Source organism: Leishmania panamensis (genome assembly GCF_000755165.1).
Source record: "Leishmania panamensis strain MHOM/PA/94/PSC-1 chromosome 20 sequence".
Classification (NCBI taxonomy): Eukaryota; Euglenozoa; class Kinetoplastea; order Trypanosomatida; family Trypanosomatidae; genus Leishmania; species Leishmania panamensis.
Genome location: NC_025866.1, coordinates 1,407,033 through 1,423,028, shown reverse-complemented (window position 1 = coordinate 1,423,028; position 15,996 = coordinate 1,407,033). Strand labels below are relative to the sequence as shown.

The following is a 15,996-nucleotide window of genomic DNA, read 5'->3' as shown; positions in this document are numbered from 1 at the left end:
CTTGGCAGATACAGAGAGAAAGAGGCAGGCAATGCTAACAGCAGCGCTGGCCAAACAAACGACCTTTGCCTCCTCCGCACACAAAGGAAGAGAGAAAGAGAGAGACTCGAGCACAGCAACAGTCTCCTACCTCGAAACTCCTCGCTTCTTTATCTTCTACAACCAGCGCGAGAGAAAGGGGTTGTGCAGGTCAAACTCATCACCATCGTTTTGGCGGCGTTGCATCTGCGGTGATGTTCCCGCTATGGGCAGGTGCCTGGACAGTGGTAATGATGGTGGTCCACCAAGCGGTCCACCAGCCAGTGGTCGCGGCCACTGCTTGGAACTGGAAGAGACGCCCAGAGCTTCTCTTCGAGGCACCGTAAATGGGGACGCTGCACTCGAGAGTGGCGGCGCGCGCGCAGTGTCAAGAGGCGAGCCTCCACATGGAGGTCCCAAAGTGGCTCCAGAGATTCCCGATACCGGGGTACCGGGCGGAAAGGCGTCAAGGTGGTTGCGTCGCATGGGTATCCGCGAAACAGTGCGGCCCTCACCGAGAGACAAGCGCACCTGCTCGGAAACCGCGGATAGTGTACCGCGCTGCGACGACAGCGAAGTGCTGCCGCCTTCCCAGTGACTCGACGACTCCCTATCACCTCGGTCGAGTGCTACGTTGGTCCCACGAGGTATGGATATAGATGGCGGAGATGTCTGCAGCCCCTGTGGCGACGGTCCGCCGCTCTGAGAGAGCGGTTTCGGTTGTAGTGCCGAGGACGTCTCTGTTGATTGAAGTTCTGAGGTCACAGTCTTGGGGGACTCCCCATCTTTCTCTTCCTCGCGACCCCCGCTGCGGCACCAGCGGAGGGTCTGTATGCTTGCGGCGATAGTAATCACCACCACTGTGCCGACGATCTGCATGTAGCCCTTCATCTGGTACGGCGCACCGTCCTCGTGGGGGTGGACTTCGTAACTGCTTTTGTTGTATCCTTTTTCCTCGGCCCACTTCCCCAGCGTTTCGATCAGCTTGCAGCGGTATCCGCCGCGGCTTTTCTCTGTGTCCTTGGACGGGTTCGTCCGTGGCTCTGCTAGGGGTGCGAAGAAAGCTGAAGCAGGTTTGGCAGTTTCTTCTGGCCGAGGGGCCTCGGATGGCGGTGATGTCGCCTCCTGCGATGTTTTCGCTGTTGGAGGTGCAACAGGCCACCGAGGAGTAATGGCCGCGCTCTCAGAAGTCTTGGAAGGCTCTGCAACCGCCGCCACTTGCGTCCCTGTCTGCTTCGCCACCTCTGACAACTGCACGTCGAGGGTCTGCAAGCGCCCCAGGAGCTCCTGAATCGCAGCGTCACGGGCAGTCTCGAGTGCCCTCTTCTGCTCCGTTAGTAACGTTATCTTCTCCGAGGTAGCAGCAGAGGCGTCGCTCTGACTCCCCACAGCCGCACGCGCCGTGTCTGTGACCGAGTCTGCTGCCCCACGAATGTTATCAAACGTCTCAGCAGCTTTCCTCACCTCTTCATCCAACACCTGGACGTCTTCCTGCACCTGTGCAAGTGGTTTATTACTCTCTAAGAGCGCACTTACCCTGCTCTGAAGTGTCACCGAGGCACGTCTCAGAGTTAAGAGATCTTGCTGGAGGGCCTCGAGCCTCTTTCCCATGGACATCTGTAGTTCAGTGACGATGACCTTGGCGTGCTGTGCCGCAGACGACTTCTCCTGCTCCTGCTGTTTCGTGAGGTCGGCTGTGGCTGCCTGAAACCGTGCCCTTTCCTCGTCTATTTTGGTAAGCACTTCCTTCCGCTCTGCAGTCAGCCGCTCTTGGGCCCCTGCTGTCTCTTTTCTGAGTTGCGCGGCACTCTCAGCTACCGCATAACCCTTGAGCTTCACCTCTGCCCTCCTCTCCTCCGCCCTTCCCATCGTCTCTGCACGGCGGGCTTCCTCCTCGGCCTTTTGCGCTTCTGCATCCAGTCGCCTTGCCTCTGCGAGGCGAGCCTCCTCAGCTAGTCGGGTCTCCTCCGCGCGTTGTGCCTCCTGGGCTAGACGAGCCTCTTTGGCCTTGAGATGTTCCTCCGCTTGCCTCGCCTCCTCAGTCAGTCTCTCCTCATCCGTCTTCCGCCCTTCCTCTGCACGCCTTTCCTCCGCAGCCTTTGGTGCTTCCTCAGCTTGGAGAGCCCCTTCCCCCGCTGCGCGCTCTAGCGCCTCCTCTGCGCTCCTAGCCACCTCCTCGACTTGCCTTGCCGCTTCAGTCTGACGAGTCACCTCCTCCGCTGACCAAGCTGCTTCAGCTTGTGTCGCAACCTCGGCGTGTTGAGCAGCCTCAGCCTGTCGAGTCGTTTCTTCGTTTATGCGAACTTGCTCCACTTTTTGGACTTGCTGGGCAGATTTCGTTTCCTCCAACAACTTTGACTCCTCGGCCTTTCTGTACATCTCCTCAGGGTAACGGGCCTTATCCTCCTGCCGCACCTCCACAGCAATCCGAACCTCTTCCGTTCTTTGGATCTCCTCAACTATGGGTGCATTCACCTTCTCTTCCGTGTACGGATTCGTGTCTGTTGTCGTGGCAACCGGTGAAGGTGAGGGCTCTGCCTCCATCGGCGGATCGACCGGCAGCGGCGATTGCCTACTATGGTGTACTGCTGTATCCTGCACGTGGTCGGTTGCATGTAAAGCGCCACTGTCCAAAGGGTCTGGATCGTTTCCCTCAGTCAGAGAACGAGCTGCTGATGGCAAGGAGTCCTCCCCCATTGCAACTTTGTAGGAAATCACCTTTTCTAGTACCTTCTGTGATGCGTCCACTTCTGCAGCGCTCCAGGCCTCCGTTGCCGTTCTCTCCTTTTCCTCGCAGTGTCTGTCCGCCGTTGGCACGGCACATTCAGTCTGCCTCACTACCTCCTCCTCTCGCTCCGCCTGCACGGCCCTTCGCGCCTCTTCGACGTTGAGGATCTCTTCAGACATTCTGGTCATCTCAATCACCTTTTGCTCTTCAGCAGCAGCGGCAGCAGCTTCATGAGCCAGTTGCACCTCCGGTACTCCGTGCTTGGTAAAAACAGCGTCACCAAGCGGGATGTCCACCGAAACTTCGACAACAGCCTCCTTGAGAGGGTCTGAGGGACCTACAGAATGCAGATATTCCGGTACAGGGACTGGCATAGCCAAGTCCAACTCCACCTGCTGCGCGCCTTCGGGTAGTGGCACAAAATCGTCACGCGCCAGCACGTCTTCAGCCGTCACGAGCGTCGGGGAGGATCTGGGTGAAATGCCCAGTAACACGATAAGGTAAACACAGGTGAGCACGAGCCGGAACCCACATCGCTGTGTGTCCGTGACAGCTGACATGGCTCTTCTGTGTTGCTTCCTACAAGAAAACAGTCACGAAAAGGGGGAAAAAAAGAGAAACACACGAACAAGCTCGAGAGAAACAAGAAACAAACACGAGTCACACGTGTTCTCAGAAGAAATAAACCCCTCCCCACCCAAAAAAAAAAAAAGTAACGGCCCCTCGGGAGAAAAGCGGGAATGTCAGGTTTTGTGGGTTCGTAATTCGGTGCTTTGATTAATGAGAGCCAGCGGGGTGCTTGAACGAGGAATATCGTCAAGAGCGAAAGCAGAAGAGCACAAAAAAAAGAAAACAAAATGGTGGGGGGACTAGTGAGCAGAAACGAGTGGAGAACGGACTCAGAAAACAACAACAAAAACCTCACACGCACGCACACAATAAGGATGATCGAGTGGTGGACAGTAGACGGGTGAATTAGCAAAAGAGAACAGAAGCGACACGCACGCGCCTGTGCACATGCGCACAGGCAATAACAAGCAGAACGTTACAGAGGTAGGGAAGTGAACTGATCTTCTCGACAGTAAAATATCTCCCAAGGAGATATCATATTGGGCAAGATCCCTTCTTTTCGCCTCTCAACCCACCAGCTTTTGAATCGGCAGCGGTAGCGGTTTCAGAGACCGAGGGTGATGCTGGTATCTCTACTTTTAGAAGAAGTGCAACGACGGTGATGCGTATGTGTCTTAGCGAGTGTGTTCTTTTCGTGTGTAGGGGTGTGGGTGTTCCTTTTTCACATAGAGACAGTACAAAACTGAAAAAAAAAAAAACGCATATGTAATCGCTCCTGTGCACGCAAGTATGTGCGTATGTGCGTGTATGCGAGGATGATAGGCAGCATTCAATGCAGTTATTGTGAGAAGAGCAAAGTGCAAGTCATCAGCACACAGAGGGAGTAGAATAGAAGCAAGACAGAGAGTAAGGATTTTTTTTCGACGCGGCCATGTGATCATCATTCACTACAGCCATAGCGGTACCGAGCACATACGTGGGTGGGAAAGAATGCGTCAGAAAGCCACGGACCCTAAAAGCGCGCCGTCTCGCTCTTCCACGCAGCTTTGGGTGGGCCCAAGAGCAACAACAAAAAATGTTACCGTCCCACAAAGAACCTGCACAAAGTGTAGCTCAAGGAGAAAAAAGCTCAACAGTTCCATGGCTGACTGTCTGCCATTATCCGGCTTGATTCTCGTTTTCCTCTAGGTTTTGATGAGGATCACAGTCGCGTACACATACACCGGTGAGAGGTGAGCCCCTACATGCAAAACGCACGTCTGTTGAGAATGTTTCGCTGACTCTCGGCTTCGCGTTTTCGACGGCATTCAGCGTGCCTGCTTTGGCTGCAGGGAAACAAGAACAATCGGAATGTACCAGGTAGACATACATAAATGGTGAATAACCCCTCGGCAATGAGAGGGAAAAGGGGGCAGCGAAGACAAATCCTGATAAGAGTCCGTACACGCGGTACTAGATATGGGAACAGTGAGAGGAAGAGAGTCAGCACAGCTAAGCCTGAGAGGCTCAGCAGCGCCGCAGTCGGCCGATGCCAAAGGGCTCAAGGAGAGTGTCTCTATTTCTTGGATGGCGCGTAGTACTTAAAAACATCTCCACCGATCAAATCGATGCGAATAGGCTCACGACCACCTTCCTCCGTGCCGGTCCCGACCACCATCGACGTGCCCCCAACGCGCGAAAGCCTCGCCGGTGGCCGGTTCTGCAGCTCCGTTGGAATTGGCGGAGGCGAATCGTAGCCCACCTCCTCCAGAGTGCGGCAAGGGCCGTACGACTCTCCCGTCAGAGGGTTGTGCCTACGTACCTTGGGCTCCGGCACCTTGATTTCTACCACCTCCATCGGCTTCGTGTCTGGCGCTGGCGCACCAGCAGAAGAACGTCGACGCACTGCTGCTGCGAACTGTTGATCAGCTGCGGCTTTGTCCAGGATCTGGTCGGACGACATCATCGGCTCTGGACGCAGTCGCCACTCTGAGTCAGCGAGCGACTTCGCAAGCGTCAAGTCGTCGTGGGAGGCCTTGAAAAGCACGACCACGTGCTTGTACTCCTTTTCAGAGGCAATGTAAAGTGGCGTCTTGCCGTCTTCGTTCGAAAGTGAAGTGTTTGCATCGGACTTGAGTAGCAGATACACGGTGTCGTGGCGACCAGCTTGCGCAGCTGCGTACAGAGGGGTTTCTTGTCGCGCGTTGCGCACATTCAGGCCGGCACCGGAGCTCAGCAAGCAGGACAGAATGTCTGCAAACCCGCACCTTGCCGCCACGTGCAGAGCAGTTTCTCTATGCGGTCCGTTCACTGCGTTCACATCTGCCTTGCAGGCGATGAGGTACTTCACTACGTCCAGACGGTGATTGTACACGCTAATGTACAAGGGTGTCTCGCCGTCGGCACCCTTGCCGTCGACAGCAGCGCCTAGTCGCACCAGCTCCTCGATCACCGGCAGAGACACGGACAACTTCATACACGCAAAGTACAGCGGAACATAGCCCTCCCTGTTCACCGCATTTACGGCGTTGTTGGCGGCTGCATTGACGAAGGCTCTTACCCCTGCGACATCGTTGCTGAGAATAACGTCCTCGAGCGACATAACAGAAGCAGCGATTGTGCTGGGGCGAAGGAGGCACCCTCACAATGAGTACGCATGTGAAGGATAAGAGGCGTCCACGCACCCAGGTATGCAGACAGAGGTGCCACAGCAACAAAGAAAAGGTAAGAGGGGTAGGAGGCGGAAAAACTGTTGGGTTACTTGGCTCCAAAATGTGCTCGTTGTTCATGAGGCGGCAAAGGTACCAAGCGACGAAAGAAGGATGCATTCAATGTGTGGCAGTTGGAGTAAAAAAAATGCATGCCGCCAACAGGGAGCAGCGAAGGGGGACGAGAGAGTGCGTCCAGAGCAACGCATTGTACTGGCAAGGAAAAGGCACTAGCACCCACCTCCGTGCTTTAGTTCAGTAGCCCCTTTTTTCCTATTCGGAGGGGGCAATGCACACTCGCACACACATATGCTGAACCAGTCCATAAGATTACCCTCTTTACCGGCTAATATTGTGTTTGTTGACTCCTCAAGATCTTACTCGCTGCTTACTCAGTGCAAACACTGCGCTTATAGACGTCGCTTACAGTTGTTATAACTCATCCTCCACCACGACATACTCCGGCAGGTAGGGAAGGTTACAGTCGGTGTTGTAGCAGTTACTACTGCAAGTGTACACGAGAACATTGCTGAAGTGCACCGTCAAGTTCTTGACCTCGTCGATGTCCTTGGTGAGGTAGTAGACAACAGGGGCTGTGAGCTGCATCTCAAACTGGCGCGTGGCGCCACACGCGGGGCACGGCGGCGGCAGAAAGCCCCCGTTTACACCGATTGGCATCGTGGACGTCCGTAGTGGAGTGCCGCCGGGGCACCATCGCACACACTGGGATGGGGTCCTCTCCATCTGCTCCATGTACGCACGCACACACGCTTCTGCGGGAGACTCATCGTCTTCCTCGAAGCCACTCGTATCCAGCGTCACGCTGCTATTGTACATGGACTCCGCAGCGGCCAGCTGCTCCTTGATCGAGGGCTCCTTCTTCCATTTGGGCGGCGGCTCTTCATACAGATCAAGCGCAAGACCACTCGTGTACAGCACACCTTTCAGGGGTGCAGTCATGCCACGTGACGCGAGCGGGAATGTGGGCTGCTCCTCTGGTGTCTTCTCTACCGCACCATCTGTGTTGCCGGTATTGTCCTGCGGCGCCGCCGGTGACGGTCTTGCCTCCTTCGACGGTTCATCATCCCTGTCCCAGTCGTCGCTGACACCAAACAGCGGTGCATCGTTCTCCGCCTTTTCCTTCTCAGCCTTGGTTACCTTCTGAGCTTCTGCGCTAAGCTGCTGCTGCAACTCGGCAAAGTACTCACGGCTAAAGTTCTGACTCCGCAAGGCAAAGCAGAAGCTTGTGTGGGAGTTTGCAGCTGCGGCAGCAGCAAGACCGCTCTTCTTGTCAGAGCCGGGGGTCAGTGCAGGCATCCGTGCGCCTCCTTGGAAAGGGGCGGTCGCCGTTGGTCTACGTGTACAGGCGGCACACACAAGAATGTACAGCACTCGGTCGTAGACCTCGAGGGGGGCATACACCTGGCAGAGAAGCGAGACCTGGGCAGTGGACTTGCACTGTGGGCACTGAAAGTACTTGCTTAACGCACCACTAGATTGCTGTTCCGTTGCGCTCGCGCCGACGCGGAAGTACACAGCTTGGCCTCCGATCTTGGACGTGTACGGGTCCGCCACATCCTCCTGTGCTGCCTCGCGTTGAGGCGTCCCGATCCAGACAGGGGGTAGATCGACTCCACTCATTCTTGTCGCACTCACACTTGCTGGGCTAACGAAGTGCTATGGAAGCAGTGGATCGCTGACACGCTAGGATATGAGTCACACTTCTCAAGAAGCTGGAATGAAAGAAGCAAAATGAGCTAAAGAGAGTCATTCGACACTGAAATGCGTCGGCGTCGTTTGTCGGCGCGTGCATACGGCAATGGTCGTGCCGTCAAGGTCCCTCCAGAAGGCTGGATGAAACGGCAGAGGAAACAAGAAGCTCCCGATCCCTGTTCAAACTACCCATAACTCAGGTTGAACTCAGGAACCAACGCTTCTCACTACCTCACTTTGCTTTTATCCTTTCCTGCTCAGACGTTGGATCTCTTTAGCAGCGGTATATGTTGTTTTGTCGGTATGGCACTCAATGGTCAAAGGAGTGAAGCGCATGCTGCGTGTTGCACCATCTCTGTCGATCATAGACGACAGTGGCTTGTGCACTTGCATTACTGTCGCCAAGCTGCACGCAACACCGCTGCACACATGAGCAGGTAGGACACCACATCTACACCCCCATCACCCATGCGCACACCACACCTCCATGACACACAGGATGCAATCGAGAGTGGAGGCTAGAGAAAGAAGACGCGGGGTAAGAGCAGGCGAAAGAGGAGAAAAACGAGAAAAGTGCGTTTTCTTTATGTTGGGTCTGGAGAGCTGCCACAGGATCCTCCGCGTCTGTCGCGTGGCCTTTTCATAGCAGAGCTGACTCTCAGCGGCTACAGCAACAAAGTCGACGACGTTTGTGTACCGACATCTGAATACTTTTACAAGAACAGCAAGTTCCTCGCGCATACACCAACGTAACTCGCTCGCATACTCCGCAAGAGGTCTGCGCACCCCCATGAGTACCTGGGCAGGTGCAGGTTCGCACAAAGACCCGATGCCGGCGAGAGAAGACGCTTGACGTGCACAGTTAGAACAGCTTGATAAGGGGGACTGTCAGCCAGTCTTGTCCGTACGCCTGCGCAAGGTAAAACGCTGTGTTGTTAGGGCACTTTGCATCAACGCCTGAAACAGTGCACGACTTCAACGGAAACAGCTCGAACCCCCTCGATTGCCCTTCACCGGTCTTGGCTATGCCGTTCACCAGCGTCGTCTCGTGAAACTCGGCGCAGATGCGGTTTGTGCACTTGCGCCAGACTCGTAATTCAGGGTTACGAGCACCCTTCTTCACAATGGACCGGTGACCAAAGCACTCCTTCTCCAGTGCAGCGGAGACAATGTCGAAAGCGCCTGGAGATGGTACCAAGACCCCAATGTCAAGATCTGCATCCCACAGCACAAGACGACCAAGCCTGGTGGAACCGAGCAGCGTGCCGTTCAGCAGCCAGTTGCTCATCGCGTGCCGCTTGAGTACCTGTTCCGAGCATTCGAGAGCGTTGTGAAACGCCAAGTCACGGTCAAAGTACACATTCGAGCAGTACGAGATCGTGATCCAAGAAACCACCGCGACAAGCGTCACAATACCACCCCGCGTCCACATTAACCCTGGAAGAGTCGTATCTGCCTCCGGCAAAGGCGCTGAAGACTCGTTTTGAACACCTACACCTGTTTCGGCCTTGGGCAAATGCTGAGGGGTGGCGCTCATCGTGGGGGTACCCCTAAGAGCGAAAAGCACGTGAGGACTAATGGTGGCGTGTGTGTGTGTGTGTATGTGACAATTGGTAAAATTAGTATGACACACTGCAGGTTGCCGTGTCTTCACCTCAAAAAAGGCACGAGACACAAGGCAGCGCTTGCAATGACAATGCGGATGTAAGAATAGAACTCCGAAGAAAGGGTGTGTGTTTCAGCGTAAAAACAAGTAGTGGTGGTGGGGGTTGAACGGCCTACACACACATCGCAGAGCGAACTAAGATGGAAATCGGTCGGAGAGAAGGGGTATGACGATATAACAGCAGAGCAAGTCATAGCACAGGGATAATGAGCATATCGAGATAATCAGGAATCTCGCGTAGAATAAATGGATATTACAAACGCTCAGGTAATTGCGCAGGCACAAAATTTCTCCCAGAGGTTAAACAGAGAAAAAAAAGAAAGGTGGGTTAGCCCGAATGCGTTGACTGTGTTCTGTTTTTTTTTTTGTTTCATTTCCCTCCCGCTCGTCGATGGAGAGGAGCTCACAAAGTTGCCACCGCTCTGGTACGAAGCACCCTTCCATGCGCCCCCAAAACATGAACAGTTGACCCGGTGCACACGTATACACACATGCATCACATCACATCACAGTTGCTCACCAGTCATTCTCTCTCTCTCTCTGATGTCTGACGCCGCTGCTGGCCAAGTCACGAAGAAAACACAAACAACACCGCTGCAAGTAGTTCGCGCTTCCACAACGGAGGAGGCCTTTGCAAGGCCGACAGTCGCTCAGATGCGTCCGCAAAAAACTGTCGTGCCTCCTGCTGCGCGCCACTGATTTTGGCGCGCTGGGCAATGCGTCGCATCAGCTCGCGTTTCCAAGCACTTGAACTAGCAGGAATCAGCGACGCCAGCACCCTCTTTGACCAGCTCAGCTGAGTTTTACCAGCCGCGGCTGTCGCCAGTGCGCACGCAACCCACAGACCCTCGTCATGCCAAGCTGCGCGCTCGTAAAGAACGTCGAAGTACACCTCAGCCCATGACGGGTTACTCGAATCGCTTGTCTGGCTTACATTCGAACTTCTCACCATCATCTTGGCCAATTCGTGTAGAACACTGCGACGCTGTATGATGCCAGAGAAATCGAAACGGTTAAGAGCAGCAAGTACAGCGTCTGTGGTGCTGAAAAGTGAATCCCGCACCCGTTCAGCGACGATGCAAACAACTTCTTTTCCGGTTGCAAACTCACCCCTCTCGTTGGGCGATTCGTGAACCAGTACAACTGCTTTTTCGAATTCGAACGCGAGAGATCGGGAGCTGTCCGCGTTGAGGACCGCAGCGCCATGGTGTACGAAGGCCGACTGTGTCTGCAGAAGAAGTGAGCGCCACGTCCGCTCCTGAAGTTCCCGTGCCAACCAAAAGTAGACCTCGACACTAGGCTCCGTCAAGAATGTGGAAGTCGCAACAGGCGTCGCTACCATACGCCGACGCTGCAGACCGCTATCAAGCACAACCAAGCGGCAGAGCTCCCACTGCGCAGATTCGAGAGTGAGTCCCTTGATAACCTGCTGAAGCGACTGCTGAACACGTTCGCTGAGGTGCTGGTTGCAGCTGAGCTCTATGGAGCCGGCGCCGCGCCACAGCCCTTCCCAGATGCGCCGAGAGAGCTGCCGATCACCATCCCGCAGAGCGCCTGGAACACAACCGAGGCAGTCAACGAGCACCTCGTACCAACAGCCTGAAACCACCGCACCCCACCGAGCGTCAACTAAATCCTCCATGAGTCTCGGCAACGCAACGTCGTAGATCGCCTTCACCTCAGGAGCTGCGCCACGAACAGACAAGTTGCGAAGGCACTGCAGTGCGCAGATATAAGACGGCAGGTCACTACGCAAAAGGTAGGGGAGATGCAAGGCGAGCGCACACGGAAGCTGAGCTGGTGGCGCCGAGTCAGCTGCACTTTCTTGTAACCACGCCTGCAACAGTATGCTCAACAGCGATACCATGATGTTGAGGCACAAAGCATCAGGAATGTTGTTAGTACGCCTCTCTCTTGGTAGTTGCCCCAGAAGATAATTAAGGCAATGTGAAGGGGGATCCAGCGAAGCATCGGCAGATAGCAGAGGGAACGTCTCCATGAAATCGCATGCAGTGCGGTACACTTGCCCTAGACCAACGTCGTTTGACAGCAGCCGCGCCGGGTGGCGAGTCTTAGCTGATGCGTGCCGCGCAAGGTTGCACAAAACATCAAGAGCATCAAGAACATTGGTCGGTGTGGCACCAGCAGTATTTGAGAGCACTCTTTGTGCCAGCTGAGCTGTAACGCGATGAATAGCTACGGAAAGTGAACGCGCGTCGTCTTGGCTGAGGTTGTGCTCCGCAACAGGCAGAGACTTCAACACCTGCCTACCAGATGGTTTGGCGCCACTATCAGCAGTGTCTGTCGACTCCGATGCATGCAGTAACGAAGAAGCTCCACGATACACTGAAGGGTGCACATCGTTGCTTGCAAAATTGCCGACAAGCCAGAGAACACACCGAAGGCTATCATCCTCGAACTCGGACCCTGTATTACCGTATAAGAGGAGCTGTGGTGTGAATAGAGCGTGGATCTCTCTCTGAACGGAGAGCGGGAGTCCTACTTTTACATGAGCACGACACAGAAATGCTACCATCTCGGGATCTCGCATCGGCACGACCGTTTCCTCTGTGATTGCAGTCCACACCTCATAAATGCAGTGGCGCACAATCATCCAAAAAAGACGTTCGCTAATATCCCCCATTGTGAAGACCGTAGCGTTGCGCATTGCATAACGAACCACACAAATAGCAACATCTTCAACGCTTTTCGCAGTGGAACAGAAAAACAGGTTAGATAGCTGAATAAGAACTGTAGCTAATTCCACGGACATCAATGCTTCCGCGGACTGTTTTCCGTTCACAACGCCAATTGTTTGCGGAGCACTGGAAAGGAGAACTTGATCAAAAAGAAGCCAGCAACTTAATTGCAACCACTCGCTCAGCTCAGACTCCACCGGAGAGTCTTTAGCATCCCTGACACAAAGGTGGAGCAACCGCAGTAATGGCAAAGGGTCCCATGAGGGCATTTTACAGACAACCCCGGTGGAAAAAAAAGCCCCTAACAGACGGATATTGCTAAAGCAAAAAGCAGTCGCTATATTACTTTCATGGTCACAAAACAAGCGAATACACTCCAACACCGATGTGTTTCGCAGTTGCAGTACTTCCGCTAGACGAATTGCAGAAAAGCTTTTCTCCGTTTCGTGTGGAAGCATTTCTGCAGATGTCTCACCTAAACATAACTGCCAAAATGAAAGAGAAGATGCGCACTCATTCGCCACACGTAAACATCTTTCGCAGCGAACGCACTCGGATCTGTCTTTCTGGAAAACCTCGGATAGTAGTTTCAGATGCAGACTTAGTGAGGTGTTCAAGGTCCGCCAAACACCACATGATAGCATTTGAATCGTTTGCTGTCCTCCATACCAGCCCCAGCGATAACTGCAAATAATAGCTTTGAGGAGACCATCGCTCTCTCCAAATACTGCGTCGCTAACAACGAATAAAAGAGGAGAGAGGGTCTCTGCTTTCGCTTCCCTGACAATAATCAGCAAGACACCGAGTACTTCGCGAGCCACCGAGGTGACAAGAGCCGCCTCCACGGCTTTTGGAATGCACTGCTCATCAACGGCAGCTGCACATACGAGATTCTCCACGCGATGAGAACTTCCCAACATTGCCTTAAAGTGGTCTTGTGCCTGCGCACTACTTGCATTCCATAGCTCTACAAATCGATCAAAACGCTCAAAAAAATCTATGTCATTACTATTCCCCGAAAAACAGTTATGCAATTCTCCCTCTATGCTCTCATTGGTGTCGAATGCAGCAAGGATGCGAGAAATAACGCGAAGACAGTGGCGCTTTTGTGAGAAATAGGCCGTTTTATGCAAGGCTTGAAGTAGAGCTTCAAAAGAGCAGTGCGGAATCACACATGTGAGCTGTGAAGAGTAAACACTATCACACAACGCTAATAGGACGTCCAAAACTGCAGCAAAAGCATCAGCGGCGTTGTCGCTGTGCAGCCTGATGACAATTCGTTCACAAAAGGAAAATAGGTCCAGGACTAACGTCCAGTTGTTAGCGATGAGTTCACGAAACAAAAATCCCTCGTCTTCCGCATCTTGCAAAACAAAGAATAGCAGAAATTCGCAGATTTCCTGGCAACACAACAAGAAATCCATGTTTATTACTTGTTTCACCATCCTATGGCACGTACGTACCACCGACAGAAGAAGGCACTGCGTTGTCTCAGCTCGCTGAGGACGCCTGTGCAGTCCCACTGTAGCTACCTCAAGCACAACTGTGAGAAGTCGAAGCACCCATTTTGGTACACAAAAAGAGAGAGCAATGCAACACTCAAGCCAATAGCACACTGAATCCCTCAGCTCTGCCACAAAAATTGGTGCATTGCGCAGCAAGGAGATACAGGAAGTCAATAGCTGTATGTTGCTGGAGAGAATCTCGTGAAATATGGTATCGTAGAAAGCGACCTCATTTGAGAGTACAATATCTCGACATGTCAAAATAAGATCGTGACATGCCTGAGAAAGAGAGTCAGTGCGAAAAAAGCGCCATGAGGGTGAAACAGGGGCTGGAGCAAGGGAAGAAAACAGAGCGGTGGCGCATGCAACAATTACACCCCAGGAATGCTGTACTAAAGTGCTTAGCAAGTGTGCGTCCTCACAGATATCAGGGTCACTTCCATGAAGACAAGCAGCGCACGCCTGTACGAGAGACACATACACATCGCTTGGTATAGCGTCCTGCGAAACAAGAAGCTCAGACAAAAGGGACAACATGGTGTGCTTGAAGAAGACGTTGCACAGAACATCGACTGCGGTTGTGGCGCAGAGTTCCTTCACAGCATCACACACAATGATACAGCTCGCGTGTTGTTTCGCCTCATTTTCGGCGAAGGTGCAAAGGCGTGCATACATGCACGAGAAAAGTCCTTTTGCACGATTAATGAAAATTGAGGAAATGAGTTCAGATTCGAAAGGTTCCTCGTGACGTACTTGCGTTACAGCTTCAAGGTAGTCTGAGTCGTTATTGTACTGTCCGCTTGTTAGCATTCCACTGTCGAGAAACATCTGCCTCGAGAAACGGCAAAGCACATAAAAGGCCCTTTCTGCAACCATGCGATGAGGTGATACCAAAAACAGTTCTCGTGCAAACACCACCAGTGAGTCCGATGCAACATTTACACAGAGAAAGAGATTGAGCAGTTCAAGTTGCGCCGGCACGTCGTGATGTAGGCCTTTTCCGTGACGGCGACACAAGTGTAGCAACTTTAGAAGGTAGAGCTCCTCTGTGGTGGGCGGAAAATGTGTGTGCAACAACAACCTCTTCACAAATTTAAGGATAGCGACAGTCGTGCAGCTGCACTGCTCTTCGATTGAAAAACGCAGTTTTTCAATCAGGTCGGCTAACAACAGGCGCTGCTCTGAAACATCTATGACACGTATAGTGGTTGCCAGTGCTGCGTAGGCATCGGCACGCACGAATGGGTCACCGCTATCCGTCAGGAGCCACAGAATGTTCGAGCTCTGCCACCAACTATACGAGGTTTCTTGCAGAAAATGTAAAAATGGGCAGAAGAGAAGCTTGTTTGTCTTTGTTTGAGCAAGTGCATTAAGAATAAGATGCGTAAAAGGCTTAACAGCTGCGGGTTCCCACGAGTGCCGGACCTGCTTCAGTCGTCGGTACGCATTGACACAGAGTGGAACAACTTTTTCATTGAGCTGCGGCGCCGCGAGAATTTTCTCGATTATACCGTCCAGCTCGTCGCAAAATGCAGCAATGCGTTGCTTGTCCAAAATGCGACCAGGGGCAACCTCCAAAGATACGAGGGCGTCGAGTAGTATTGCAAGAGTGAAACACTCTAACTCATGTCGTGCTTGGAAGAGAAGCTGCTCTGGAGGTGGGCAGCCCGGGTTTTCATCTGCCATGATTGCAATGACACTGGCCGCCGCTCGGAGACCATCTGACCGTTTCCACTCTGTCAGGTCTCGGTAAAGCGTGTCAAATAGCTCACTGGAGAGCCTTTTCTCAGCAAAGGATCTAAAGAATTTGATTGTGATGATAAACGACTTTTGAAACGTGGCATTAACGACAACTTGAATGTCCGCCAGCATTGGACGCACTTCAATGGCAAATGCACGAAAAGCGTTCTCGGTTTGAGTAGTGGGAACAGTCCAACAGACGTTGGCAAATTGTTTGAGAATGTATACCTTGATGGTGAGTTTGTCTGTTTCACGCAGCTGCTGAAAGAGGGCAGCCCAGATGGTGGTGTGCATTGAGCCAGCATTCAGTGTAATGAGCGCACCGATGATTTGTTTCGCCTTGTCACCCCAAGGCGTCTCGAGATATCGGAAGGCCACACCAATGTTATGTGTCAGGGTTGCTGCATTCTGCGACTGCTGCTTTGCTTCGCCCCAGAGCAGCTCCAGCAGCTGCTCTTCGCATAGCATAATTCGAATGCGTACGCGAGGTAGAGCGGATGAGTGAAAAAGAAACACAAGAGCGTGAAATGAAAAAGTAGTCGCGTATTATTTTTCTTCCGTGGCACCACATTCCTCACTTTGCTGCTGTGTTGGGGGGATGTAGTTCTTTGTTAGCGCGGACATGTAAAAACAAGCAAGGGCCGTCAAGGAGTGGAGGGGTGGTTGGGCG

General features: G+C 53.1%; 5 protein-coding genes across 5 annotated transcripts; all 5 read right to left on the bottom strand.

Moving 5' to 3' along the window:
• Positions 1–156: 156 nt before the first annotated feature.
• LPMP_203280 (hypothetical protein) lies at positions 157–3,306 on the bottom strand (the record flags this gene model as incomplete). The annotated part of the gene is made up of 1 exon (XM_010700228.1): positions 157–3,306. The coding sequence occupies one exon, from the start codon at positions 3,304–3,306 to the stop codon at positions 157–159; it is 3,150 nt and encodes a 1,049-aa protein (XP_010698530.1).
• A 1,565-nt stretch (positions 3,307–4,871) lies between these two features.
• Positions 4,872–5,897, bottom strand: LPMP_203270 (hypothetical protein; the record flags this gene model as incomplete). The annotated part of the gene is made up of 1 exon (XM_010700227.1): positions 4,872–5,897. One exon carries the CDS (start codon positions 5,895–5,897, stop codon positions 4,872–4,874), a length of 1,026 nt encoding a protein of 341 aa, XP_010698529.1.
• A 538-nt stretch (positions 5,898–6,435) lies between these two features.
• LPMP_203260 (hypothetical protein) lies at positions 6,436–7,644 on the bottom strand (the record flags this gene model as incomplete). Its single annotated transcript, XM_010700226.1, has 1 exon — positions 6,436–7,644. The coding sequence occupies one exon, from the start codon at positions 7,642–7,644 to the stop codon at positions 6,436–6,438; it is 1,209 nt and encodes a 402-aa protein (XP_010698528.1).
• Positions 7,645–8,578: 934 nt separating this feature from the next.
• LPMP_203250 (hypothetical protein) lies at positions 8,579–9,253 on the bottom strand (the record flags this gene model as incomplete). Its single annotated transcript, XM_010700225.1, has 1 exon — positions 8,579–9,253. The coding sequence occupies one exon, from the start codon at positions 9,251–9,253 to the stop codon at positions 8,579–8,581; it is 675 nt and encodes a 224-aa protein (XP_010698527.1).
• Positions 9,254–9,950: 697 nt separating this feature from the next.
• LPMP_203240 (hypothetical protein) lies at positions 9,951–15,794 on the bottom strand (the record flags this gene model as incomplete). Its single annotated transcript, XM_010700224.1, has 1 exon — positions 9,951–15,794. One exon carries the CDS (start codon positions 15,792–15,794, stop codon positions 9,951–9,953), a length of 5,844 nt encoding a protein of 1,947 aa, XP_010698526.1.
• Positions 15,795–15,996: the final 202 nt, after the last annotated feature.